The 26,986-nt window shown below is 41.5% G+C and overlaps 1 protein-coding gene across 3 annotated transcripts in view; it reads left to right on the forward strand.

Moving 5' to 3' along the window:
• Nucleotides 1-1,307: 1,307 nt before the first annotated feature.
• Nucleotides 1,308-26,986, forward strand: part of Mfn1 (mitofusin 1) — a 40,866-nt gene continuing 15,187 nt past the window's right edge. Inside the window, exons 1-10 of one of the 3 annotated variants that reach the window (XM_038347659.1) lie at nucleotides 1,308-1,409; nucleotides 3,836-3,954; nucleotides 6,359-6,494; nucleotides 10,497-10,659; nucleotides 15,871-15,995; nucleotides 17,104-17,212; nucleotides 19,357-19,464; nucleotides 20,975-21,128; nucleotides 22,823-22,890; nucleotides 26,063-26,184. In XM_038347659.1, the coding sequence (XP_038203587.1) occupies nucleotides 3,843-3,954; nucleotides 6,359-6,494; nucleotides 10,497-10,659; nucleotides 15,871-15,995; nucleotides 17,104-17,212; nucleotides 19,357-19,464; nucleotides 20,975-21,128; nucleotides 22,823-22,890; nucleotides 26,063-26,184 (1,097 nt within the window). In that variant the 5' untranslated portion in view covers nucleotides 1,308-1,409; nucleotides 3,836-3,842. Of the gene's footprint in view, nucleotides 1,673-3,835; nucleotides 3,955-6,358; nucleotides 6,495-10,496; nucleotides 10,660-15,870; nucleotides 15,996-17,103; nucleotides 17,213-19,356; nucleotides 19,465-20,974; nucleotides 21,129-22,822; nucleotides 22,891-26,062; nucleotides 26,185-26,986 lie in introns of all 3 variants that reach the window. The other 2 variants (XM_038347658.1, XM_038347660.1) reach the window with 2 other exon arrangements.

Genomic DNA, 26,986 nt, shown 5'->3' on the forward strand with positions numbered 1-26,986 from the left:
CAAACAAATAAACAAACAAACAAATAAATGTGGTCTCAGAGCAGACAAACAAAAAAGTCAACTTTTATTATTCTCCAGGCTAAAAGTTTTCCAGCACACTTAATCAAAACCAAATTTCTGTGGCAGATTTCAGAAGAATTTCAAGTTTAAGGCCCATCTGGGCTATCTCAAAGAAATTCATACTTCTGATCTTAGTTTTTATGATTTTTTTTGTTTTTATGATTCTGCAACCTGCTTTCCTTCTAACATTTATTTCTCTCTCCCTTTTTTCCCCTACACTCCACCATGCTGGTCTTTTATTTCACCCATCTTACTATTCTTTTTTAATATTTATTTATTTATTATGTATAAATATTCTGCGTGTATGCCTGCAGGCCAGAAGAGGGCACCAGATCTCATTACAGATGGTTGTAAGCCACCATGTGGTTGCTGGGAATTGAACTCAGGACCTTTGGAAGAGCAGGCAATACTCTTAACCTCTGAGCCATCTCTCCAGCCCACCACTATTCTTTCAATTAGTCTTTGGGCAGTTTTCCTCCAGATATTCCCAGTAAGGGTCTGGAAAAAACCTGAGAAATGACATCCTCTCAGGAAACACCTAGTTAGCGCCACCTTCCTCCTTTTTCTTCAGATACTCTATTCCATTGCCCTGATTTCCCCCACCCCATAATAGTAAGCACAGGTTGAAATGATCTCACCCACTGTATTTGATTGACAGTCGCCTATCCAATAGAACCACAGTATTCACTTATGCACCTCTTCCAAGTGTTCATCAGTGTTCTAACCCCCTCACCTTCCCATTACCCATAAAGTAGGCGTTTTTAGTATTTTACAGATGAGATACCTGCCATTCACAGAGATGAAGTGGCTTCCCTTGCAAAAGCATCTCACTTGCTAATTCTGGAAAGGACATATGCTGTGGAGGCTCTCCCGGGATGGAACCATGTTAGGCGCTTCGGCTTCACCTGATCAATGAATCAAAATCAAGTTTACCAAGATTTCCAGGTGATGCCTATCAAAGTTTAAGTCAAAGACAAGTTAACACACCTTTCACACGCATCCCAACTTCGCACCCCACACTCTAAGACAACCATAGGCATATTTTCACGTCAAGGTTCCGCTGAGCTTTGAAAACTTTGAAGGGAAAAACGAACGACAGAAGTTGCAAGGTGGGACCTCTGTTACGAGTCCCTGCCCATAACAAACCTCGACTTCTGCCCTGAAGTAAAATGGCTTTCGGAATAGATGCAGTTCCGGTCTCGGAGTAACAGCCAATAGGAGAGGCGAGAGACCGGAAGTAGCCGCCACGCCGCCCCTCCTCTGGGCGCCGCCCCTCTCTCGGGAGTATGAGACGTTCCAGGGGCTGTTGCGGAGCTTTGGTTGCTGGGTGACCGTTGGAGCCGGTCGGAGTGAGTGTCCGTTGGCGGGCGGGGATGCCCGGGGTGACCTTCTAGCTCCGGACAGGGAGAACGAGGGCGTCCTGACCGGCGGGCCGGGCGGGAGCGACAGGCGGCCGGCTTGCGGGAAGGCCTGTCCAGGTAGGAGTCCACCCGGCTGGGCCAGCTCACGGCCCACGCGGCTTCCTGTCCCCACACCTCCGCGCTGTCAGTTCAGGATTCCTGAGGGACCCACTCTCCGGGTGACCACGGCGCTTCATTTCACGCACACCGGGGTTAGTAGGTGTCTTTGGTGTCTTTGATAGGAAGCTTCCAGGCACAACGTCTTTTATTTTAAATTTAACATTCCTTGAAGTTTAGGGACTTTGGCTTGGAGGCTTCATGCCTCCTTTTTTTAGATTTTTTTTTTTTTCTCGTACAGACACTGGAGCTTCTTTTTTTTTAAAAAAAAAAAAAAGAAAAGAAATCTTGAGTCCTTAATTGTGATGAAAGCTGCTGCTTTCCCAGTGTCTTGTCTGCAGTTGTGACCTGGGAATTTTCTTCTCTACCCGTGAGTTGGAAAGCTAATAACTTAGTTATGGTTTGAGATCTTGGCTTCCTCTTCCTAACCCAGTTCCCTGATAGGTTTAAAAGTGGCTCGCAGCCACGGCTTAGCTACAATAGTTTCATCTTCACTGAGGGAAATAAAGGAGGAAACGCACCCAAGACTTTTGTCGTTAGCCTTTACCGATTTTACATTATTTATTTTTCCGGAGCCGAGGACTGAACCCACACAGGTGTCACATGCTTGACAAAATAAATTATCTAAAAAATTACCTTAAATCTATTTGGTCTATTTGGTCAGGTTAATTTTTTTTTTTTTTTTTTTTTTTTTTTTTTTTGGTTTTTTGAGACAGGGTTTCCCTGTAGTTTCTAGAGCCTATCCTAGATCTAGCTCTTGTGGACCAGGCTGGCCTCAAACTCAGAGATCTGCCTGCCTCTGCCTCCCGAGTGCTGGGATTAAAGGCGTGCGCCACCACCACTCGGCTGGTCAGGTTAATTTTTGCCATTAGGGACTTGAGACACACACAAACTGGCAGGTATTAGCATCTGTATGATTTTAAAACATATTTTTTGTTTGTTTCTAGTTTTATTTCTTTTTTATGTATATGTTTTTCCTAGTATCCTTGGAGGACAGAAGAGGGTGTCAGATCCCCTGGACCTGGAGTTAGATGGCTGTGAGCTGCTGTGTAGGTTCTGGGAACCCGATTTGAGTTCTCCTGAAGACCAAGTGATCTTAACCACTGAGATATCTGCCCAGTCCAAGAAATATACACATTTTTATCATACAGTTTTTAAAGTTACATTTGATTTGTGTATGGGATTGTTGGAGTTTCACAACTTGTTTTGGAGGTAGGGAACACCTCCAAACAGTTCCTTCCAACAGTTGGTTTCTGGGCATTGAACTCAGGTCTCTAGCCTTAACAGGAAGTGCCTTTACCACTGGGCTGTTTTTAGGGTCCCAAAATGCTTTGCCTGATTGGTTTTAAGCAAGGTCTTGTCAAAGCTGGCCTGTTTCAGCCTGTTCTCTGTTGGAATTACAGAATGTGACACCACAGCTTCCTTATTATTCAGTTTAGTTTTTATTATTTGTTAAAAATGGCTTTTCTCTTTTTAATGTTTTAATAATTTTTATTTTATGTGTGTGGGTATTGTGGCTGCGTGTAAGAATGTGCACCATGTGTGTGCCTGGTACCTGTGGGGGCCAGAGGAGGATATTGAAAGACCCCCAGTGTGGGGAGACTCTCACTCAAGTCTCCGGATAACATACCACCCCCCACCCCAGTAACTCATGAGAGACCGTCCTTGCTGCAATCACATGAGGTTTAATGATGAGATGCCCAGTGCTCAGAAAGGGACAGGGAGGGACAGAGAGGGTGTCATAGAAAATTCCGAAAATAACCAGTGATGATCACAAGGGGGCGACTCCCTGCCTCTCAAGATTATTCTCAAGATTACAGTCTAACTTTATCTTCAGCTAGTTCCTGAAACACAGTCACTGAACCGGCTAATCCTAGATTTCTGATTCTTCTCTTCCTGCTTAGATTTTTGGCTATTTTCTTCCTGCTGGGGGAGGGGAGGGGTCTGGATTTATCCAGGTCTTTCAGTATCAGACCCCCTAGAACTAGAGTTGTAGTTAGGAGCCACCATGTGCCACCATGTGGGCACTGGGAACCAGGGTCCTCTGGAAGAACTGCTGGACCACCTCTTCAGACCCCTTGTTGTTCAGTTTAATTAGTTCTTTGGAGATGAGGAAAGCCCTGCTATGCTGTGTTATCCAAGCAGAATTGGATTTCTTTGGTTCAGTGTACCTCCTGCCTCAGCCTGCCCCATAGCTGAGACTCCAGGCATGTATCACCCAAAGGCTCATTATTGCTTTTTAACTTTTCTCACCCTAGGTGTATAATGGCAGAAAGTGTGTCTCCACTGAAGCACTTTGTGCTGGCAAAGAAGGCCATCACTGCGATTTTCGGCCAGTTGCTAGAATTTGTTACTGAAGGATCACATTTTATTGAAGGTTGGTACCTCTTAAATTTTTTTTTTTACAATTACTGTTGAAAATATATACAAGTGTTTTATTATTTCAACTTTAGTTCTTTATTTTGTTATGAGATCAGGCCGGCTGTGTGGCCAAGAATGAATTTAAACTTCTTATCCACCTGCCTCTGCCTCCCGACTGCTGGGTTTACAGGTGTGTGCTTTGCTCAGGTTTGTTGTTGAAGTCACATTGTTCTGTAGTCTGGATACAATACCATAGTGAGTTAAAGCGATTTCATAGTTAAGAAATGAGTAAGATACTAGTCAGAGTTTTATGAAATTAAAAATTCCTTTTCCTAACACCAGAAGGTAAGTTAAGAGCAGACTCATTTTAAGGCTCTGTGAAGATAAGCGCCTTGCCCAAGCCCACAGAGCTAGGATTTGCCCAGCCACCAGGCGTCTCTATGCAGCCATTACATAGGCCTTTTCCCCAGTTTGTTCGTGAGCAATTTTAGAATCTCAGTCTTTTATCTCTTCAGTCACATGAGATGTAATTGTTTTGGGAGAGGATAAATTTTTTTTGTGCTTGTATAACTGCTCAAAGGTAGGTAGCCTCAACTGTCTTGTCAAGATATACTAATTTAGAGAGAACTAATTTGGAATTTCTTCAGTTTCTTAACATACCTCCCTATTAACAATGAAAAAGTGAGGAATTCTTAGAATATTTGTAGTGATAGCCGGGTGATGGCGGCGGTCTTTAATCCCAGCACTCGGGACCTGGATCTCCAGGTGGATCTCCGTGAGTTTAAGGCCAGTCTGGTCTACTGAGTGAGTTCCAGGCCAGGCTCCAAAGCTACAGAGAAACCCTGTCTCGGAAAAAAAAAAAACAAAAAACCCAACAACAAAAAAACCTATTTCCAGTGACAACAGAAAGGCGTTTAATCTCTTGGTCGAATCAAACTTTTTCCCACTTGTTCCTTTAAATCTCCCAGATTGTGAGCTTCTTAGGTCTGGAACTTTTGTTATCTCTAATTCCAAATGTCATATAACTCAAGTTTCATTGAGTGAAAAAGTTTGTTTTTGATTTGGGAAGAATTTGAGCCAGCACAGCGACTTGTGAGAAAGTCTATAGTTGATAGTGAGTAAAACTGAAGTTAAATGTAGTAAAATTTCTTTTGGTCTCCTGTCAATTATAGATTGAACACTGCTGGGAACTAGTGAAAAGGCAGCATTAGAATCCGAATTCTTTTGACTTGTTCTAAAACCTCTGAAAAAATGTTGCAAGAAGGGGGAGGGGAAGGTAAATAGAAACATAAACCAAGAAGTGTAAAATGAGAAATAGCAAGGAGTCTAATATGTAAGGTAAGGCTGTAAGCATTGCAATCTTGGCCTGGTGGTGCTAGCCTGTAGGATCTGGAGTTCAAGGTCCTCGGCTCCGTAGTAGCAAGTTCAGTGCCAGTCTTTCCACTACTCCCCAGTTGCACACGCTTTATTAATGTACTCGAAATGTAAAGTAGGTGGGAAAAGCTTGAGCCTCTGTGTCTTATCTTCAAAAAGAGACAGCTTTAGCTTTTCTATTACCAGGATGAGGAAAAAGTGAATGTTTTGCTCTTTTTCTTTTCTTTTTTCTTTTTTTTTCTTCTGTGTAACAATCCTGGCTGTTGTAGAACTAGCTCTGTAGACCAGGTTGGTCTCAAACTCAGAGATCAACCTGCCTCTGCCTCTTGAGTGTTGGGATTAAAAGTGTGCACTACCACCCCCTGGTTCATTTCACTCCTTTTCAAACCCATGATCTTGGAACTTCCTCCATCCTTGGTTAGGGCTGTGTGTACAGCTTGCCTGCTCTGATCAGCTCAGCTTCTGCTGCAGTCAGTATGTCTTTCTCTCTGCCTTTTCTTACTGATTGGACTGTTGTATTCCTTCCTGGGGAGTCAAGATGTGGAGTGATGGGGAAAAAGGGCTTTCCTAGCTCACAGACTGAATCCCACCTTTATGTCAGAGGGGTAGGAAACTTCACGGCTTAGTATGTGAACTTCTTTCCAGCTCAAGATTGGCTTGAACAAAAATAGATAGCTATTAGGTTCTTATTTCTTTCTTTAAAATTGGATTTTTGTGTCATATATGGTTTGTATTTTTGACTGCTAGATAAATATTAAGTAATCCCTTTTACCAAGGTCTTGAAATCTTTAATATTTTTGAAATTAATGCAGGGAAGTCATCACTGGGCATTCACCTTTTATTAGATATTCAAGGTTATGGCTTAGTGGTAGAGTGCCTGCCTAGAATGTATGAGGTCCTAGATTAAATACCCGACACACACATTTTAAAATAATAAAGAATATGCCAAATACTCAGATACTATGAAGATTTTTATTTTTCAAGTGATATACTAATGTATCCAGTTGTATGCTATCACTTTTACTAATACTATTTCAACTTTGCAGCAACTTACAGGAGTCCAGAGCTGGACAGAATAGCAACTGAGGATGATCTGGTGGAAATACAAGGCTACAGAAACAAGCTTGCCGTCATTGGGGAGGTGCTGTCGCGGAGACATATGAAAGTGGCATTTTTTGGCAGGTAAAGCTTCATGATTTCATCTAGGATTAGCTGCACAGGTCAGCTCTTCATTCTCATATCTCCTGGTGTTTCAGTGGGTTGTTTTCCTCTTGCTTCTCCCACGTAGGTTAAGTATTCTTAGGTTAAGTGTCGCAGCTGTTACCTTGTCCATCTCCTGACTGAACGTGAAGCTTTATGAGAGCTGGTATATGTTCGCTTTTAAGGACTCTCTTCTCATAAGGATTGCCTAAGAAAGACGCAGAGATGGGTAATGACGAACATGTTGTGTAATTTTTTTCTCCTTTTCTTCTTGAGACAGGGTTTCGTGTAGCCTAGGCTAGGGTTGGCTCTAGTTTACTATGTAGCTGAGGCTGACCTTGAATTCTACCACCATACCTAGGTTGTGAGTTATTTTTCTAGGTTTATATTCATTATTTTATTTTAATTTTCTTGAGAATGGGTTTTTTTTTTAATATTTATTTATTTATTATGTATACAATATTCTGTCTGTGTGTATGCCTGCAGGGCAGAAGAGGGCACCAGACCCCATTACAGATGGTTGTGAGCCACCATGTGGTTGCTGGGAATTGAACTCAGGACCTTTGGAAGAGCAGGCAATGCTCTTAACCTCTGAGCCATCTCTCCAGCCTGAGAATGGGGGTTTTACTATGTATCTTTGGCCATCCTGGAACTTACCATGTAAACCAGGCTGGCCTTGAGCTCACAGAGATCTGTCTGCCTCTGCCTCCTGAGTGGAGTTCTGGGATTAAAGGCGTATGCCTCCGCTCATTGATTTATGTCTTCCAGAAGACTCAACTCATGATTCCCAGAGGAAGAGCAAGGAACACTATATGACAATATGTCTAGGTGATAGGGTGCTCTTTGTCACGCGTGATATACTCCTCTGGCCATCAGGTGTTGAGCTGCAGATGTGGCCTGTGATCAAAAGCCTGCCTTGTATACACAAGGCCCTAGGTTGATGACCGTCACTGCAAAGAAAAAGGACTGTTAACTACTACCTGCTCACTTGTGCGCTCTGCTCTGCCGAGGGACACAAAGACAATTGACTAGCCTTATACTTCTTGTCTCAACTATCTTTATTTTTTTTAACTAGTAATGACATTTATTTACTAAACTCATGTCAATCTGTTTCTCATCTTATGACTTTTGCAGTTGTAATTGTTGGTGCCTAGATCATTTTTCCTATTTAACCTCAAAAGGCCTTCCTGGTCACTGCATCTGAAAGATTCCCTCTCAGATTCTATTTGTTGATTTTGCTTTTTTGAGACAGGGTAGCCAAGGGTAGCCTTGAACTTATTCTCCCGTGTTGGCTCCTCAAGTCAATTCTCTGTTTCATTTCTGTTTCTAGTAGTGCTACTTCTAGTAGTGTTGCGGTGGGGCTAGGAGTTGATCCAGTCTGTGTCACATGCTAGACAATGTCAGACATTGTCACATGGCTCCATCCCCAGCCAGTTCTATTCTTAAAGTAGCCTGTTAAAGTTTCTCTAAGCCTTTCACAATGCTCTATTATTTTGTCTTACTGTCTGCTACTTCTACTTGGCACAGTATTCTCAGGCCTTATACAGTTTAGAGAGAGGCAACTCCATGAATAGGCTTTACCTAAGATTACCGTGAAGTAGCTGGAAGACACCTCTAGGTGGTGGGGACTGATGTCTTCCTTGAGTCTAAGCAATAGAACATGGCCCCTGACTTAGAGTGACTGACTTCAATCCCTGCCCATACATGATGTTGTGGAAGTGTTGCACACTCCTGTGCAGTAGAAGACTCGCTTAGGGTGTGGCTAGGAGCAACAGTTCCTAGTCACCTGGTGATCACTCAGCTGTAATTGTGGGGAACCAGGAGCATCTGCATTTTTGCAGCATATTATGAACTTGCTGTGGGTTTATTGGCCTTTAAACCTGCCATTAGGTGAGGAATAGGCCTTGGATATGAGCTGGCCCTAACACCCATTTCTTGCAGAGAGTAGCAAGTGGAAAGGGAGAAGGAGCCCTTCATGTTCTTGATTAGGTTTGAGATATTCAGGAACATTAGCACAGCGAGCAGAGAGAAATATGCTGGGCACAAATAAGTTCTGTATACATTATGCTTTGAAAGGTAAAATGAGAGGATTTAGTTTACAATTACGATGTTGGATATGGAGCACAGAGGATAGGTTGAATGGGAATAAGAGGTAGGAGGTAAGGCATTCGAAGGTCTTTGTGTGGTTAGACAGGAACGTTGATAGGAGCTATCAGAGAGTAAGTAGGGGGCAGGAGACATGCAATGCTTAAAAGTACTTACTGTTCTTAAAGAGGTCCAGGGTTCACTTCCTAGCACCCACCCTGTGGCTCACAGTTCCAGGGGCTCCAATGTCCTGCTCCAGCTTCCATAGCACTATATGCACATGGTACACATACGGATAAGTATGTGTATCCTAGAGATTAATTAGAAAGGTGAGAGTCACAAATTACTTGGCTGGTTGTCATTTATTGTGGTAGGTTTGTGAACAGGTGTTTGTTCACGTTATGTAGATGTGTATTGTGGGTGCTTATCAGCCGTTCAAATAAAGTTTTCCAAACTGCCAAGTTGGATATTTGAAATTGCAACCTAGACAAGTTGTAGGAAGTTTAGAAATTATTGACTTATGTTGGTGATTGGGATCTGGGGAGTTGATGAGATAATTCACAGGGAAAAGGAAGAGCAATAACAAGAGATGGGAGAAGAGGAGCCATCCATGAATTAGAGATGCCACACAGCTCAGGAAAACTAGGAGTAATTAGGATGCTAGAAGAGAAGATGTCTATTTGGCATTCATGTCTCTTCCTATAACAGACTTGCTAAAACCTTTAGAGTTTCCTAAGTGGTAGGAATAGCTTTTATTATTTATAATGAGCTCCTTTGATCATGCCTGGATTTATGCTAATGAGCCTGGGTGAGATAGGGTAGCCCTTTGATAATTTTAGGTTAGAGCTGGTCACTAAATGATTTGAGAGTTGGAAATAAAGCTTCATGAAAACAGTTGAAAAAATTCATACATGGTGGTACATAGCTATGATCCCAGTATTGCTAGGCACAGGAGGAAGATTACCTGTGCTTGGGTGTAACTTTATAGTCTGATTCTGTGGTTCATAATGTATCTGAGGACTTGATATCATTTGTGTTCTTCCAGATTCTTATAGCGTTAGGGGTCTCAAACTAGTTTTGAGAATCACTGCTGGACAGTGGTGGCACACACTTTTAGTCCCAGCACAGGAGGCAGAGAGACAGGTGGATCTTGAGTTTGAGGCCAGCCTGGTCTACAGAGTGAATTCCAGGACAGCCATGGCTACACAGAGAAACCCTGTCTCAAAAAACCGAAATAAACATCCATTTCACTGTACACACTGATTCCTTGTTCAGACATGACACAGTGGAGACAGCTTATCTTTGTTCCTGAAGATTGGGGCTGCTCAACACTGGAGGGGTGGAATTATCTGGTACTGGGCTGGAGTGACGTGGAGACTCAGCTAGCACCCCTTGCCAGACCTCCCTCAGCCTGCCTTAACTGTGGCAAAGCAGTCAGTACAGTTGACCTCTTCTGTGGCAGGATTCCCAGTAAACAGGAAGGAGCTGCACTGCCTTTTATGTTCATCCTTGGAAACCACCGCTGTCACACAGTCCAGCCCCGAGAAGATGGGACATTAGACCTCATCTTGAAATAGGAAATGCACCACAGAATTTCGATGTTTTTTTCAAATTGCCACAATTTTATAGCACTTTATCTTCTCTAAATACACTGCTAATATTTAACAGCACTTGTCTGGCTTTCTTATTTGCCTACTTGTTTTTTTTTTTTTTTTTTTTAAACTTTGTTTTACTTTGTCTTGTGTAGCTGAACTGGTCCTCCTGTCTCTATCTCCCAAGTTCTAGATCACAGGTGTTCTCTGGTCTTTTTATAAAAGGTGCTGTCTGAAATTGAACTGTGAAATGTTGGTTTGAGCACAGTGAAGCTTGTTTTTACTTCTTGTTTTGCATGTTCCTCAGGACGAGTAGTGGCAAGAGCTCTGTCATCAATGCAATGCTGTGGGATAAAGTTCTCCCTAGCGGGATTGGCCATACAACCAACTGCTTCCTGAGTGTAGAGGGAACCGACGGAGATAAAGCCTACCTTATGACCGAGGGGTCAGATGAAAAAAAGAGTGTGAAGGTATATACTACCCAACCATATTCACCTGGAAATTGTAAGATGTCCATGTGGCTGGGCATGGTTACTAGTGATACTCACTTTGACAGTTTGCAAAGCCATTGCTTATATTTTGACTTCTGAGAGCTAAATTATTGGAAGTATAAAATTGTTAACATTTTTATTGGGGAGATGGGGTGATAGAACCCAAGGCTTCATGCATGTTTGGTAAACTCTGCCACTAGCTCTGTCCTTAACTTTAAATAAAAATAGAATTGAGGTCTTGTTTTTATTTTATTTTATGCGTATTTGCCTGCATTTGTGTTCACCAGGTGCATTGGATCCCCCAGAACAGGAGTAGAGACAGTTGTGAGCTGAGAAGTAAAAGTCAGAGCAGCTTAGAAGAGCAGCCGGTGCACTTAGCCCCCAGGCCATCGCTAGCACCCAATTAAGAGTTTTTAAAAAACTGATTTAGTAACAGTAGGGTATTGTTGAAAACTGCTGTTTAATCTTAACTTTTCTTCTTATTTTTTGAGATAAGAGTCTCACTATGTTGATATTTCTGGCTTAGAACTCCCCATGTAGACCACACTGGCCTTGAACTCAAAGAAATTTACCTGCCTCTGCCTCCTGAGTGCTGAGATGTAAAGGACATGCACTTTGTCTTTTCTAAAAATTTTACTGACATTTTTTACCTTAGGAAAGTTACTAAGCATATTCATGAGTAAATACAGATTTGCGAAACAAAGGCCAGAGGCATTTTAGGTTCTTGAAAATGGTAGCTGAGCTATTTAATACCTGATCTACGTTCCTAAGTATTTCATAAATTTCTTTTTTAAAAATTATGGTTTTTATTACATTTGTTTGCTTTGTGCGTATGTTCATGCGTGTGTGTTTGTGTATTCAGATGTCTTGATGTGCACGTGGAGCTGGGAGTCAGCTCACACTTTCCACATGGATCCCAGCGAGTGACTTTTACCCACTGAGCCAGGCCACTGGCCTTATTTTATAAACTTTTTAATTCAGTGTTGCTATACTGCTTCAGCCAACAAAAGAATACAATACTAAGAAATTAGAATGTTTGATGCTAACTTTGGCCTGATAGGATTTAGAAAGACATTGTCTTTAGTACCTTTTGAACCCAGGTTAGGCAGGTGCTTTAATGCTGAGCCATACCTTACCCAAGTATTTATGTGTATGTCCCCATGTGGATGCATGTGAGTGTATGCGTGCACACAATACTATGCACATGCCTGTGGAACTCAGAAGTTGATGTCAGATATCATCCTCAGTTACTTTCCACTTTCTTTTTTGTGATATAGTCTCTCATTGAACGGGAACTCCCTGATTCACCAAGCTGGCCGGCCAGCAAATGCCAGAGATCTACCTGCTTCATTTCCCCACACTGGAATTAGCAGCATGCAGTGGCACACCCATCTTTAAGTCAGGTCTTCATACTTGTATAGAAAGCATTTTACAGGGCCGTCACCCTAGCTTCCCAACCTCTTTTTGTAATAGGACTTTATTTTGTAGTCTGTACTGGCCTTGCGTTTTAGAACTTGTGCTGGGATTTGAAGAGTGCTACCATACCTAGTCATAGCCACCTTAAATAGAAAGATCTCACAAACACAAAAGTTCAGTATTGAAGATCCATACCTCTGTATGTGCAAATGTGTGCATGGAAGCTGGGAATTGAACATAAGACCCTGTACATTCTAGTCAAATGCTCTGCCATGGAACTATATCCCCAGCTCCTTGCTATTTCTGGTTTTGGTAAACTGTAGGTGAGTTTAGGTCATTAGTTTAGTTTTGTGAATTAAGGCTATGACCTAGATTAAGTAGTCTGTTATTTACCTTTGTTGGTGGTGCATATCCTTCAAATTAATTTTGAGAGAAGAAAAATGAGATGTTATGGTTCCTCAATCTTAAAATTTATTATTTTTTGAGACATTATGTATCCTTGACTGACCTGAAATTTTTTGTATAGACCAAACTTCTGACTCACAGAGATGCCCTGCCTCTGCCTCCTGAATGCTGGGATTAGGCCATACCCTTCAAACTTCTGACATACAATTTAGGGCGTTTCTTAGCTTTCTATTGCCATGCAAAACACTGTGATCAAGACAATTTTAGAAGAGTTTACTGTAAGGTTATTCACAGTTTCAGAGGGCTCCATGACTATCATGGCAGGAAGCATGGCAGCGGGCAGGCAGGTGCAGTGCTAAAGCAGTACTGGGAGTTCACATCTTGTCTGTAAGCGTGGGGCAGAGCGCTAACTGGAAACCCGCCTCTAGTGACATTCCTCCTCCAACAAGTCCATGCCTTCTAATCCTTCCCAAATAGTTCCACCAGCTGCAGAGTAAGCATTCAAATATGAGTGTGGGGGCCATTCTCGCTCAGACCACCCCAGGCACCACTGTTACTTTATAATTAAGACTTTTTGTCAAATTGGAATTTGAATTATTTGTGTTGAATCATTTAAGTCTTGGAAAACTTTGCTGTGTGATATTTTATTTTCTACAGTTTTAAAAAAATTTTTTAGAAAGTTTTATATGTATGAGTGTTTTGCCTGCATGCATGTCTGTGTACAGTGTATGTGCCTGGTACCTGTGGAGGCCAGAAAAGGGTGTTAGATGTCCTGAAACTGGAGTTGCAGATGGTTGTTAGCCACTATGTGGGTGCTGGGAACCAAATGCAGAAATAAGTGCTCAGAACTGCTGTGCCATCAGTTTTGTTTTAGTTTAAGTGTGTGCGTGTACATGTGCGTGTGTGTGTGTGTGTGTGAGCCAGCCCAAATGTGTACATGCATATTCAGAAATGTCAGTGATGGTAGAAAAGGGGGGCGGTGTGCACATCAGTTAGTGTTGGAGGAGGCCAGAGGACAGCTGGAGTTAAAAGCAGTCGTGAGACACACTAGTGTGGGTGCTGCCAACCAAACTCAGGTCTTCTGCCAGAGCAATACCCACTCTTAGCTGCTGAGCCATCCCTCTAGCCCTGCGTTTCATTTCCCTTATCTTAAAGGGGACTTACGTTTGGAAGTGCTTACTGAGCCACTGCCCAGCCTTTAGGATCTTAATTTTATAAATCCTGTACTAAGATTGCTATATATATAGGCTTATCCATCTATCAAAGCATTTATTAAAGCAAGCCATATTAAAAACAAGCAAGCTGGGCAGTGGCAGTGCACACTCTAATCCCAGCACTTCGGAGGTAGAGGCAGGTGGATCTCTTTGAGTTTGATGCCAGCCTGGACTACAAGAACTAGTTCCAGGACAGGCCCCAAAGATACAGAGAAACCCTGTCTCGAAAAACAACAAACAACAGCAACAAAACCAAATAATAAATAGGATCTTGGAGAGATGGTTCCATGGTTAATATCACTGGCTGTCCTTCCAAGGGACCCAGGGTCCATTCTTAGCACATACATGGTGAATCAGAACACCTATAACTCCATTCTCTGGGGATCTGGCACCCTCTCCTGGCCTTGGTGAGTGCTAAACATGCAAGTGGTACACAGATAAACACGTTTACTAAACACCCATGCACATAAAAAATTTAAAAAAAAAACAAATTAACAAAAGTATCTAACATTGTCTCTGTAGAATATTCAGCTTCATTTCAGACTTTGAGTACATTTGAAAAGTAGATATTTCTCTATTTCCTTATTTTTTGTGGGGGTGTATGAGTGTTTTTTCTGTGTGTGTATCTCTGTATCACATGGATACATTGCCTGTTGAAGTCAGAAGAGGACTTCAGATTTCCTGGGATTGGAGTGGATGTGTGTGTGCTAGGAACCAAACCAAAGTCCTCAAGAGGAGAAACTAATGTTCTCAACCTCGGAGCCATCTTTCCAACCTCTGTCTTTTTATTTTAGTTTATTTAAGGAAGGGTCACGTGTAGTCTAAGCTGGCCTTAACTGGGTATGCAAGTATGGCCTTGCTATGTCCCTCGTGCCACAGTTACAGAGGCATGTGCCACCACATTCTGTTTAGGCGGTGCCGACAGAGCATGGGCTAGGCAGGCACTGTACAACTGAGCCACATTCCCAGCCACAGCTGTGGTGGTGTGTGTGCTATGTCCTTTCCTCAGTTTTTCTAATTTTGCTTTAAGTTCCTTGTGTTGTTTATTTTACATATATATGAGTTAATGTTAAATATGTACATTGGTTTTATAAGTTAATATACCTGAGAAGTTATCTTGAGAAATAGAAATGGTTTGGGATTTAAATGACAAGGGTTTCAAGGTTTTTGTGAATTACTGCCTGATAAGGAAATAAAATCTTGTAAAGACAGGCTTTGCCTCACAAATTTGAGTGGTGCTTCACATCTGTAATCCTAGCACTCAGGAAGCTGAGGCCCAAGGATAGCCGTGAGTTTGGGGCCAGTCTGGGCTAGACATATTTGAATTGACCTTCCATACTTCAGTGGGGCATTTAAATTGATTTTAGTATCACTTCTTCTAAATGATTTTCCCCTTTACGGCTAAGCAGTCACCTTCATTTCAGAAGAACCAGAAAATACAAATTTGCAGAAACAACAGATTCATAACTCATCCTTTACAATAAACAGCATTACTCAGGAGTCCCATTGGGCTCTGTTGCTAGGGTCCTCTTTGTTAAGTGTTTATCTTCCCAAACCCTGATTGCTTTATAGGTGGTATGAGTGAACTTTCAAAGGGGAAATTTTTCCCCCATTTGGTTATTTTAAAACCCTGGTTTCTCAGGCTGGAGAGATGGATGACTAAGTGGTTAAGAGCACTGCCTGCTCTCGCAGAGGACCAGTGTTTCATTCCCAGTACATACATACGTGTGTGTATGTGTGTGTGTGTGTGTGTGTGTGTATGTAACAGTTCACTACCACCTATAATTCCAGTTCCAGGGGAGCTGATGCCCCATTCTGACCTCTGAAGGCAGCGGGCATGCACACAATACATAGATCCACATGCAAGTAGAATACTCTTATACATTTAAATATATGTCTTTTAAAAAAACCCTCATTTCTCAGTTGGTCAGGTGGTTTTATTTCAAACCATTTGAAGTTCAGCTTTGCAAAAATGGGTGCTATCCAGCTGGACTTAGTGGTCACACCTGTAAGACCCAGCACTGATGAGGCAGAGAGAGAGTAGTAAGATTAAGGCCAACCTGGGATGCGTTTAGCACTGGCTTGGGTTAAAATGGATGTGCCAAACCATAGTATCTTTAATTTTTATTGAACCTCTTTTTCCTTCTCACTTTAGACAGTTAATCAGCTGGCTCATGCTCTCCATATGGACCAAAACTTGAAAGCTGGCTGCCTTGTGCATGTATTTTGGCCCAAAGCAAAATGTGCCCTCTTGAGAGATGACCTCGTTTTAGTAGACAGGTAAATTTACATACAAGTTGTTTTCTCTTGGTTTACCTGGTAGAATAATGCTACTTATCACACTGCTGTGATCTGATTTCTGACAAGAAGCAGTGTGAGGGAGTAGTGGTTTCTCGGTTGGAGGCTGGAGTTCATCATGGCAGGGAAGGTATGGCAAGAGCAGCAGCCCCTGGAGCATGAACTGCTGGCCACAGTGTGTCTGCAGTTAGGAAGTGCAGAGGTGAGCCCTGGTGCCCTGTGGTTAGGAAGTGCAGTGGTGAGTCCTGTTGGTCTACTCCTCCTTCCCCTTTTTTTTCCATTTGGAAAGTCTAGGAGGTTTGTATGCTGTGAAGGTAACTGAATGATTTTAGAATTTTTCCATTGCTTTTATTAATATGCATTTTTCTGTGTTTTAAGTTTTACTTTAGTTTGTGGCATTGGAGCTTGAACCAAGGACCTTGTGCTTACCATGCAGGTATTCTGCCCTGAGCTATAGCAGCAGGTCCCATGACGTATTTTAAGATCATCTTACTAGTGCTTGATGAAGTAGTGCACATCGGTTGATTATTTTTCTTAACTATAGTATTCAAAGTATTCAAACATTTTTGTTATGTTTTTGTTTCTTCAATGAACAATTTGATGATCTATGGAAACTGATCAGTTTTGATGAGTCCCCCCTCCCTTTTTTGAGTCACAGGGTCTCTTATATAGACCAGGCTAGCCTTGAACTCACAGAAATACACCTGCTTTTCTTTTGGAGTGCTGGGGTTAAAGGTGTGCGCCACCATGCCTGATCCCAGAGGGTTTTTGTTTTTGTTTGGGTGAACTTCTAAGCTATAATGGATTTAGCTGATTAGAACAATTTATTGATATTAACCTAGACTATTATTGGTACTTTTCCCCCAGATTTTCCAGCATAAAAATTTTAAAGATTGAAGTATTGATTATATTGCTTGTTTTGTCAAAAACGTTGCATTAAAATTTTCTAGACAACTGCTTGATGGCTGAGAGAATGTCTCCCTTTTGGACTTGAAATGATAGAAAAGGTTTTTGTTTGTTTGTTTTAATCTGTAACCCAAGTTTTGCTTTTTAACAAACATATGACACATGTTTGCTTCCTTCCCATTAGCCCAGGTACAGATGTTACCACAGAGCTGGATACCTGGATTGATAAGTTCTGCCTCGATGCTGATGTCTTTGTTTTGGTTGCAAATTCAGAATCCACACTGATGAACACGGTAGGATTTAATCTTACTGCTGTGCTTGGGTGGCGTTCACTTTGATTCTGTAAAGAGAGGGCAGTCCTGGTGATGAGCTAGAAAGTTCACTGAGGGCCTGTTTTCCCTAGGACCAGAGGGCTGTTGCTGGTCTCCTGTTTCAGAAACAGTCTAGGGCTCAGTGACTTTAGCTTCTAGTGTTTGTGGTTTAGGTGATACAAGCATGAGACTGACAGTCACCCTGTGTGTGTGTTAGCCTGGAAGAACATGGTGCCAAGGTTGTTGAGATGTTTACTTAGGAGTCTTTTTTAAAACATTCAAGCCATCCCTCCTCCTGCTTCCCTGTCAAGCATCTGACAAAACTTTCTCTTCAAGTTCTCCTCCTTTCGCAACTTGATGTAGGTTCACGTTCATCCAACCTGGCTTGGGAGGTTCTTTATCCTTAATGACCAGATTCAGTCCAGACAAGCTTTCAAAGTTTAGATATCTAGAATGCAAACAGTAGCATGCTATTGAAAAGGTTATTCACCGGAAGTGTAGGAATGACTGAGTACCATTGTAGCCAAGGTGTCACCAGTAAGGTCTTACTATCACAAATACCAGGCTTCTGTTGTAATACTGGACAGCTTGTATCCTCGTTCTGTGAGAGGCTCCACAAGTGTTTGAGATGCTGTACAGGACCATCATCATTTGGTGATGGCTAAGTGCCAAGTCCTTTTATAGCTTCTAGGGACAGACCCGACTAGAAGTGACAGAGTAGTGAAGAAAAGGCAAACAGATGGAAACACACAGAAAAAGTGGGATTGGGAGGACCGGATTATCTGATGGAGAAACCACAGCTTCTAGGTGCTCAGTGTGTCTGTTATATGTGTGCAACAGAGAGGCAGGGTTGTTGCCTACAGCTGAGCCAGCATATGGGGCTATTACAGATGGATAAGGGAGCAGGGGTATCATAAACAGCTGAACAAGAGGCAGATTTAGTGGGAGCGGTCTTTGTGGGGGAGCAGTCTTTAGGTTGTAAATATCTGCAGGGAGAAAGCGACTCTGGACATTTCTGCACACACTGTCAGCATCCCTGTGTGAACCATAGAAAGGCTTTGCCATTTTCCTGTATGTCAGAGGCTCATGTCAAACAGCATACATTAGCTGAGAGCTTCACTCCCACAGATGAGCAGATGGCTCAGCCTCAGTCTGACTTTGGTGCCTCTGATTATGCTAGTCTCATTTGTTCTCTCTTTTGTGCTAGCAATCAAACTCAGGGTTGTGCATGTGTTAGGCAAACACTGTCTCTGAGCGACATCCCCAGTCGTATTGATGCTATTCTTTTCTTACACTTTGTCCACTTCTGAACTTTTCCTCTTTCAGAAATACCTGTTAAGCTGGCTGTAGTCACATGTCCGTAATCTTGTACATAGAAGCAGGAGAATGAGATATTTAATGCCATCTTTGATATGAGTTCAGGGCCAGCCTGGATTATGAAAGACCCTGTTAGCGGCATGTCTAAACCCATCATGAGTACCTATTATTTTCTTCGTGGAGCCGTTCCTATTTTCAGCTAGCTACGGCATCTTGCTGTGAACAGACACAACACTTACTTCACGGTATTTATATAATGATCTTTGCTTGAACTTATCCAAAAGACCAAGAAGCAGTTTATATGATATTTGTTATTCGAGTTTATACAAGTATGCCAGTGAACTCAGCTACATTTATTTGTTGGTTTGTTCTCGAGGCGGGGTCTCACTATGTATCTCTGGCTTGTCTGGAGCTAACAGTGTAGAGCAGGCTGGCCTCAAACTCACAGAGATCTGCTTGTCTCTACCTTGAATTGAAGGTGTGCCCCTACTACAACCATCGGCTTAGCTAACTCTGAAAAATGATTCGAAGTGACTTTTAACTTCTGGGGCTATTATCAATCAGTCACTTTCTGTCCTATACATACACACTGGTGAGTGTTGGTTGAATCTCAAGAGAGACCTGGCAAGAGCAGGAACCCTTGCCATTGGGTTTGTGTTTTGATTTCCAAGGGCAAGATGAGTGTTCACAAGGGTCTTAGTGGATGCTAATCACTGTGCTTTAAGTGATTCAGACTTTAAGTCTGAGGGTTTCCATTATAAGTGTAAATAGAAAGTGCTTGTTAAAATGTTGTTCTTGATATTTTTTAGGAGAAACATTTTTTCCATAAGGTGAATGAGCGGCTCTCCAAACCAAACATTTTCATTCTGAACAATCGTTGGGATGCTTCTGCCTCAGAGCCAGAGTATATGGAGGATGTAAGTTTCATCCCTATTTTGAACTATAGTTGTGTACATTGTTATCTGAGAAAACAATCGACTTCAGAGGACATCACGAGAAGCTATTCTATGATTGTTGAAATAATATGAATATAGCTGGGCGTCATGATACACACTCTTACCTAATGCCTGACTTGGGAGGTGGGGGCAAAAGGATCAGGTAGTCAAAATCAATATGAGCTGTAAGTTTGAGGCTAGCCTGAGCCATACTAGACTCTGTCTGAAAAATTAAAAGAAAAAAAATGAGTATGATTTTAGAAAACCTGTAGGGGTTTGTGACAGGTATCTGGTACACTAAGCGATGGTTTTTCTCAGAACTAGAAACTTTTTCATGTCTTACTTTTTTTTTCACATGGGTGTTTTGCCTGCATGTATGCTTATGCACCCCTTCCATGCCAGAGGAGACTAGAATAGGGCCTTGGATCTGCTAGAACTGGAGGTGCAGACAGTTATAAACTGCCATGTAGAAGAGCAATTATATTCTCGACCTTTTAGTCATCTCTCTAGCCCCATGTTTAACTTTTATTAAAGTATAGAATATGTAACAGAAAATGCCTTGACTTGATGGATTTCACAATACCTGCATCAGAACGCAGATGAAATAACTGAGCCTGCCTGACTCTGAGCTTCTCGTGACTCTGGCTTCTTTCTGTTTTGGTTTCTTGCTTTGCTTTTTGAGATGGTTGTTGGGAATGGAACTATGACCTTTTGAAAGAGCATCAGGGGTTCTTAAATGTTGAGCCATTTCTCTAGTCCCAGTTTCCATGTTCTTAAGAAAAATAGGCTGTTATGTTTTTATTTAAAATGAAAACAATAGCTTTATTTTATATTCTTATTGTAGTACTTGTTTTCTGATTTCAAAGGTATTAACAGCCCCATGGATGACAGCTTAGAAAATAAGCATAAAACTAAAAATGTTACCCATTTCTGCCCACTACTGTTACTGTACATATTATTTTTATTATGCCCTTAATATAGAATTGATTACATTGTCCCATACAATTAGGTAGGTATTAAAGCTGATTTGTGATATTTTATAATATTTGAGTAATATTTGATGCTCAGAAGGAAGATTATTAAGTAGAGATTTCCCGTCATCAAGATCAGACTTCATATGTATCACTCTGAGAGTATGACCATGACAGCTTATAGAAGACAGTTTATAAAAGTCTGTTGTGGTGGGGAGCAAGCTATAGTCATGGCAACTAGAGCAGAAGCTAAGGGTTCAGATCTTGAACTGCAGGCATTAAAGTAGAGAGAACAAACTGGAAGTGGGGAGAGGCCTTAAGTTCTCAAAGCCCTGTGACACTTTGTCTGTCAAACAAGGCCACCAACTGAGTACAATTACTTAAATTCCCAAGCCTGTGTTGGATATTTCTCATTCAAAGCATGACAGTTACTATACCTGGAATTTAGTACAGGCCTGTGGTTAAAGGTTGTTATTATTTCTGTTTTGTTTAAATTGTTAAAATTCCTGTGCTACGTGCAGGTGCGCAGACAGCACATGGAGAGATGCCTTCACTTCTTGGTAGAAGAGCTCAAAGTTGTGAGTCCTTTGGAAGCTCGGAATCGGATCTTTTTTGTTTCAGCCAAGGAAGTTCTCAACTGCCGAAAACATAAAGCCCAGGGGATGCCAGAAGGTGGTATGTAGTAATTACAGTTTCCTTCTTAAATAACTAAACATAAGTCATAACTAAACAGTAGCATACTGGAAATCTTGTCTCCCACTACCTGTGACTGTGCTCAGCTGTGGTGCAGTAATATTATATGGCAAGTGTTAAATCACACTGTCAAGACTTGTGTGGTAGCCAGGCGGTGGTGGCGCACGCCTTTAATCCCAGCACTCTAGAGGCAGAGGCAGGCAGATCTCTGAGTTCGAGGTCAGCCTGGTCTACAGGAGCTAGTTCCAGGACAGCTAGGACTGTAACACAGAGAAAACCTGTCTTCAAACAAACAAACAAAAGCAACAACAAAAGAGTAGTGTGCTGAGCTCTCTCATCATCCCAGGCAACAGGAGGCTTCCTTTTGTTCAGTTCCCATCTGTCTTATTGAGCCAGCATGTTACTGCATGGTTGTGCTGGAGAACCTTTATTGTGCTGAAGATAGCCCAAATGGAGCATGCCCACTGATGCAGGCAGTTTAGTCAAACCCAGTGATAATCACAAAGTGCTTCCTTTAGGTGAAAAGGTGAGATGCTTGACTTAATAAAGTTTGTTATGGGGGCTGGAGAGATGGCTCAGAGGTTAAGAGCATTACCTGCTCTTCTAAAGGTCCTAAATTCAATTCCCAGCAACCACATGGTGGCTCACAACCATCTGTAATGGGGTCTGGTGCCCTCTTCTGGCCTGCAGGCATACACACAGACAGAATATTGTATATATAATAAATAAATATTTTTAAAAAAAGTTTGTTATGATTCTACAGTAAGTACAAATCTGTGAAACTGTGAAGCTACAAAAAGAAATTTGTGTTAATATGCTATTGTATCTCTAACTTCAAAAGATATGACCTCAGTGCATACTAAATGCTTTCTTAAGATAAAAAGGGCATTAACTATGTGTATGTGTGTAGATGATAGAACATAGTGTCCTGGTTAGATTTCTGTCAATTTGACACAAGCTAAGATCATTTGGGAAAAGGGAAAGTTTAATGAAACAATGCCCTCAGTGCATACTAAATGCTTTCTTAAGATAAAAAGGGCATTAACTATGTGTATGTGTGTAGATGATAGAACATAGTGTCCTGGTTAGATTTCTGTCAATTTGACACAAGCTAAGATCATTTGGGAAAAGGGAAAGTTTAATGAAACAATGCCTCTATCAGATTGACCATTGGGCATGTCTGTGGTGCACTTTCTTGATTAGTGACAGAGAGGGTCAGCCCACTGTGAGCAGTGCCACCCCAGGCAGGTTGTCCTGGGTAATATAAGAAAGAGAGCTGAGCAAGCCTTGGAGAGCAAACCAGTCAGTGGCATTATTCTGCTTCGGTTCCTGCCCCGACTTAACTGTGATGGGAACTGTGACGGGAAAAAGTAAGCCGTGTTTACTCCCCAAGTTAGCACAATAAGGAGGAAAGCAAATTAACTCACGTAGTATAATGGAGGGTTTCATATTCTGTAGTTTACAGCAGCTATGATGTTTTGGAACATCTGTGTCATAAGTAAAGGAAGGTTATACTAGATTTAAAAATCTTTGCCTAAGTCAGGCATGATGGCTCACGCCTGTAACGTACATTCTCTGGAAGCTGAAAAAGGAGGATTGCCGCAAGTTCGAGGTTGCATCTGCGTAGTAAGACCTTGTCCCAAAAATAAAAATCAAACTCTTTGCCTGTGTTACAGGTGGGGCACTGGCCGAAGGATTTCAGGCAAGATTACAAGAGTTTCAGAATTTTGAAGAAACTTTTGAGGTAGGAATTTCATTACGACTGGCTTGTACACGGCACTAGTTGGAGAGTGACTATAACCTTAATTGTCTACCTTTGTCAGTAACCTCTACTGTTACTAAGCCTAGTCCTGACAGCAGCAAGTGAAACAAGAAAGGTTTGAAGAAATGAAGGCCCTGCAGAAAGGATGACCTGTGAGAATTGAGAAAGGTGTATACTATTTGTGTTTATAAATGAAAAATGGTCTAGTATTGCTTATGTTGTGTAGTGAATGGTTATTTCTTGTGTTCATACCTGTGGGGCAAGAGCAGACAGTAATTTCTGTTGGGACAGATGATGGTTGCTGGGTAGTAGTTGACAAAAAACCCTAGCCAGCACAGAGGGAAATTGATCTTGGGTTGTAGGCATTTGGGTTTTTTTCCCCCCAAAATTTAAAGCTTATCCTGTCTTTGAATGAAACATTCTTTGGATGTTGACATTCTAAGTCTTGACACAGTCCTGCTTAGTATAGTTCTGTTTGATTTCCTATCACCTTCTCAATTGCAAGTGAACAAAAACTGTAGAATTAGAAAACTGCTGTCCGTAATTATTCACTATAAGGACTTAATAGAGGACATAAATGATGATTGTACCAAGCCAAACTTTTTATTTCCTTTTTTTTTTCTTTTTTTGGTTTTTCGAGACAGGGTTTCTCTGTAGCTTTTTTAGAGCCTGTCCTGGAACTAGCTCTTGTAGACCAGGCTGGCCTCGAACTCACAGAGATCCGCCTGCCTCTGCCTCCCGAGTGCTGGGATTAAAGGTGTGCGCCACCACCGCCCGGCTCAAGCCAAACTTTTTAAATGAAAAGTTTATTATTCCCTAACCTTTTATTTGGTGAGAGAAAGGCAGATGAAGACATGTATTTAAAAAAGGAATTAAGGTACAAGAAGAAAGCTGGGTACATGGCTATAGTCTAAGCTACTTGGAAAACTGAGTCAGGATGATTTCAGGGCGGTCCTGGACAGTTTATTGAGACTGCTTTTTTAAACAATGTGTGTGTGTGTGTGTGTGCATGTATAAAAACATGTGCATATCTCCATGAATGTTACATCCAGGGAAGAGGTAAGTTCATCCTGCCTTTTTAACTCTGAGTTTAAAACATACTGAAAAAGCATTCTTGGGTGTTTGTAACTGTGCATTATTAATAAACTGACTTCTTTAGATGTTAACAAGAAATCAGAAAACATTGATCTGTGCTTTTCATTTTGGTTCTCAGTTTTTAAATTTGAAAGTCTATAACATATTCTGACAAGATGGAATTGAGAGTAGTTTGATCAGTATTTTTTAACCTTGTACAAAGGTACAATAGATTCTGATAACGTAACTCTGCAAACTGCACTTTCATGCTCCCAGCAAAAATTCGTTAGTTCAGAGTGTGTAAGGACTTCCTCATGGTGCTCCTTCAGACCCTGTAGATGACTAGAACCCCCCAGTGTGGATACCCTCGGTGGAAAGGCTTCTTTTCTTCCTTGTGTTTGCTCATACATAACTGAGTCAGTACCTCCTCCCATGCTGGCGACGTTGAGTCCCTTCACTCTGTCTAGCCCAGCTCTCGCACTGTGCTGTCTTCTCTGTGCTGGGTCTTCATTACTGACATCTAGATCCACTTCATCGAGGAACATTGCTTTTAACTTTTTTCTCTTAAAAATGTTTTTATGCTTTTGTTATAATTTTATAGATATTTATTTGGCACATTTACAAGGTAGTTATGTAAAATAAAATCAAAGCTTAGTTGGACCATTTAAAAATTCTCAGAAGTGGGTAATGATCACAGGTTCTAGTGAAGGGTGTGTCTCAGATCCTTTGCTTCAAACTCATAGAACAGGAGTAGGCAACTTGCTGTCAGTAGGTTAGTAAGAATGAGTGATGCTTCAGGGAGCTTCATGAGAAAGGTACGGGGGAGGGGCTGGAGAGATGGCTCAGAGGTTAAGAGCATTGCCTGCTCTTCCAAAGGTCCTGAGTTCAATTCCCAGCAACCACATGGTGGCTCACAACCATCTGTAATGAGATCTGGTGCCCTCTTCTGGCTTGCAGACATACACACAGACAGAATATTGTATACATAATAAATAAATAAATATTAAAAAAGGAAAGGTACGGGGGAAGGGATGGACTGTCATTACAAGCCTAAAAGAAGAATTGTTCTGCTTTCCATACCTCAAAGAAAATACTGAAGAAATAGCTACACAGCAAAAAATTAGGTTTTTCCTGAATGAGACAGCCTTATGAAGTTGTGAATAGCACATTCAGTAAGCGTGGGCCATACAGATGACTCCAGTGTAACTCACACAGCTGGAGGATTGAAGCTTGACAACTTCTGTCAGTATTGACAGAAGAACAAGTCAGTTTCACAAAGTCATGACCACAGTTAGTATCGCATGCATGCACACACACATGTACTTGCATACATACATACATATATGTGTGTGTGTGTGTCTGTCTGTCTCTGTCTCTCTACACACACACACACACTCCAACAAAAACAAAACAAAAAGAGGGAGAAAGGAAGGGGAGCGGTCTATTTGTTGGGAGACACTGGCTGACTGTACAGCTGCTGTGAAGGGGAGACGATCAAGCTCAGTGTCCTTCAGGCCTGGCGCTGTGCTGCACGCTCATGGTCTTTGAGATAGCTGCAAGTGGCTTTCTATGTGTATTTTAAAATGTTAATGATAATTTTAACTCCTCATGTATTAATCCTTAGATATTCTTTTCAGTAACCTTAGGTATATTATCACATTATATAAGTCATTTTAAAATAAGAATTCTAACAACTCAGACTTTATTTGGTTATATACTACAAACTTGATTAAAACAGGGTAAATGGACAAAGTCAAATAGGTATTTCGTTGGGACATGTGTGACCCTGAGAATAGTGCCATTTGTTAGTTTCTTTTTTTGTTGTAATTGTTCTGTAGTCAGCCCCCTGCACATTACTGTGTGAAGATGCACAAGAATACAAACTTGCTGTCACAGCTCTTCTTACTTTTAAGTCCTTCAGTTTGCTTAATCTTTGTAATTTTGTGTTTCATCATGCAATTTTTTTCCATCTTTCCTTTTGGTTTTGGTTTAAATTACAACCAGCAAGTTTTTGTGTTTGAATTCCTGAAAGTGTTTGGATGGAATTGCAGTAATGTGTTATGGCTTGGGCCCCTCGCAGGAGTGTATCTCGCAGTCAGCAGTGAAAACAAAGTTTGAACAGCACACTATCAGAGCTAAACAGATACTAGACACTGTGAAAAACATATTGGACTCAGTAAACGTGGCAGCAGCAGAGAAGAGGTAGGCATCCCCATTATTACGGCCCAAATGTTACTTTCATTGTGTCAGATCTTTAGGGCTGAGGTTTGAAATGGTACGAAAAATACTTAGGCACTAAGACCAGTTTTGTGACATTACTGGTGCCTGCTTGTGTATTTTTAAATGAATATTTGAAGATGATTTATTAATTTTGTGACCTTCCCTGGGTGACTGTGTATGAATTGTGGCTTTAAAATGTTGAGTAGCGTCATGGGAGAGGAGGACCGATCTTCAAGCAGAATCGCAAGAAGATTTCCAAACCAGGTGATGCTGTTTACAGTCAATTCACAGCCCTTCTCCTGTAACCTTTATAGTATGCAAAGGTACTGAAGCAGACAGCTTTCCCAGATGCGGCACACACCTGTGATCCCAGCTCTGGTGAGGCTGAGGTGGGAAGAGCTTGGGTTAAGGCCATCTTAAAATATGAGACTTGACACATTTGGGAACACATTGCAAAATGTTGTTACGTGTGACAAATATGTTATCAGGCCTCATGGAGCCTTAGCAAGTTTAACCCAGTTCAGGGAAGCATAGAAAGCATCAAAGATTAAGTCAAGATGGGGTAAAATCAAAGAATGTTTTTGAGATAGTCTAGTCTAAAACCCATGGCACTCCACATGCCTCAGCCACTCAAACACAGGGATTAGAAGCTTCACCTGCTAAGCCTTGATAAAACTGAAGGTTGTTTATAAGTCCTCTGTCACTGGCACTTAAAGTTGAAGTTTTGAAATTACATATTTTCACTAAGAACACCTCCCAGCCTATAAGGCATCTCTGCCTGTCC

This window comes from Arvicola amphibius, chromosome 11 (assembly GCF_903992535.2).
Source record: "Arvicola amphibius chromosome 11, mArvAmp1.2, whole genome shotgun sequence".
Taxonomy (NCBI): domain Eukaryota; kingdom Metazoa; phylum Chordata; class Mammalia; order Rodentia; family Cricetidae; genus Arvicola; species Arvicola amphibius.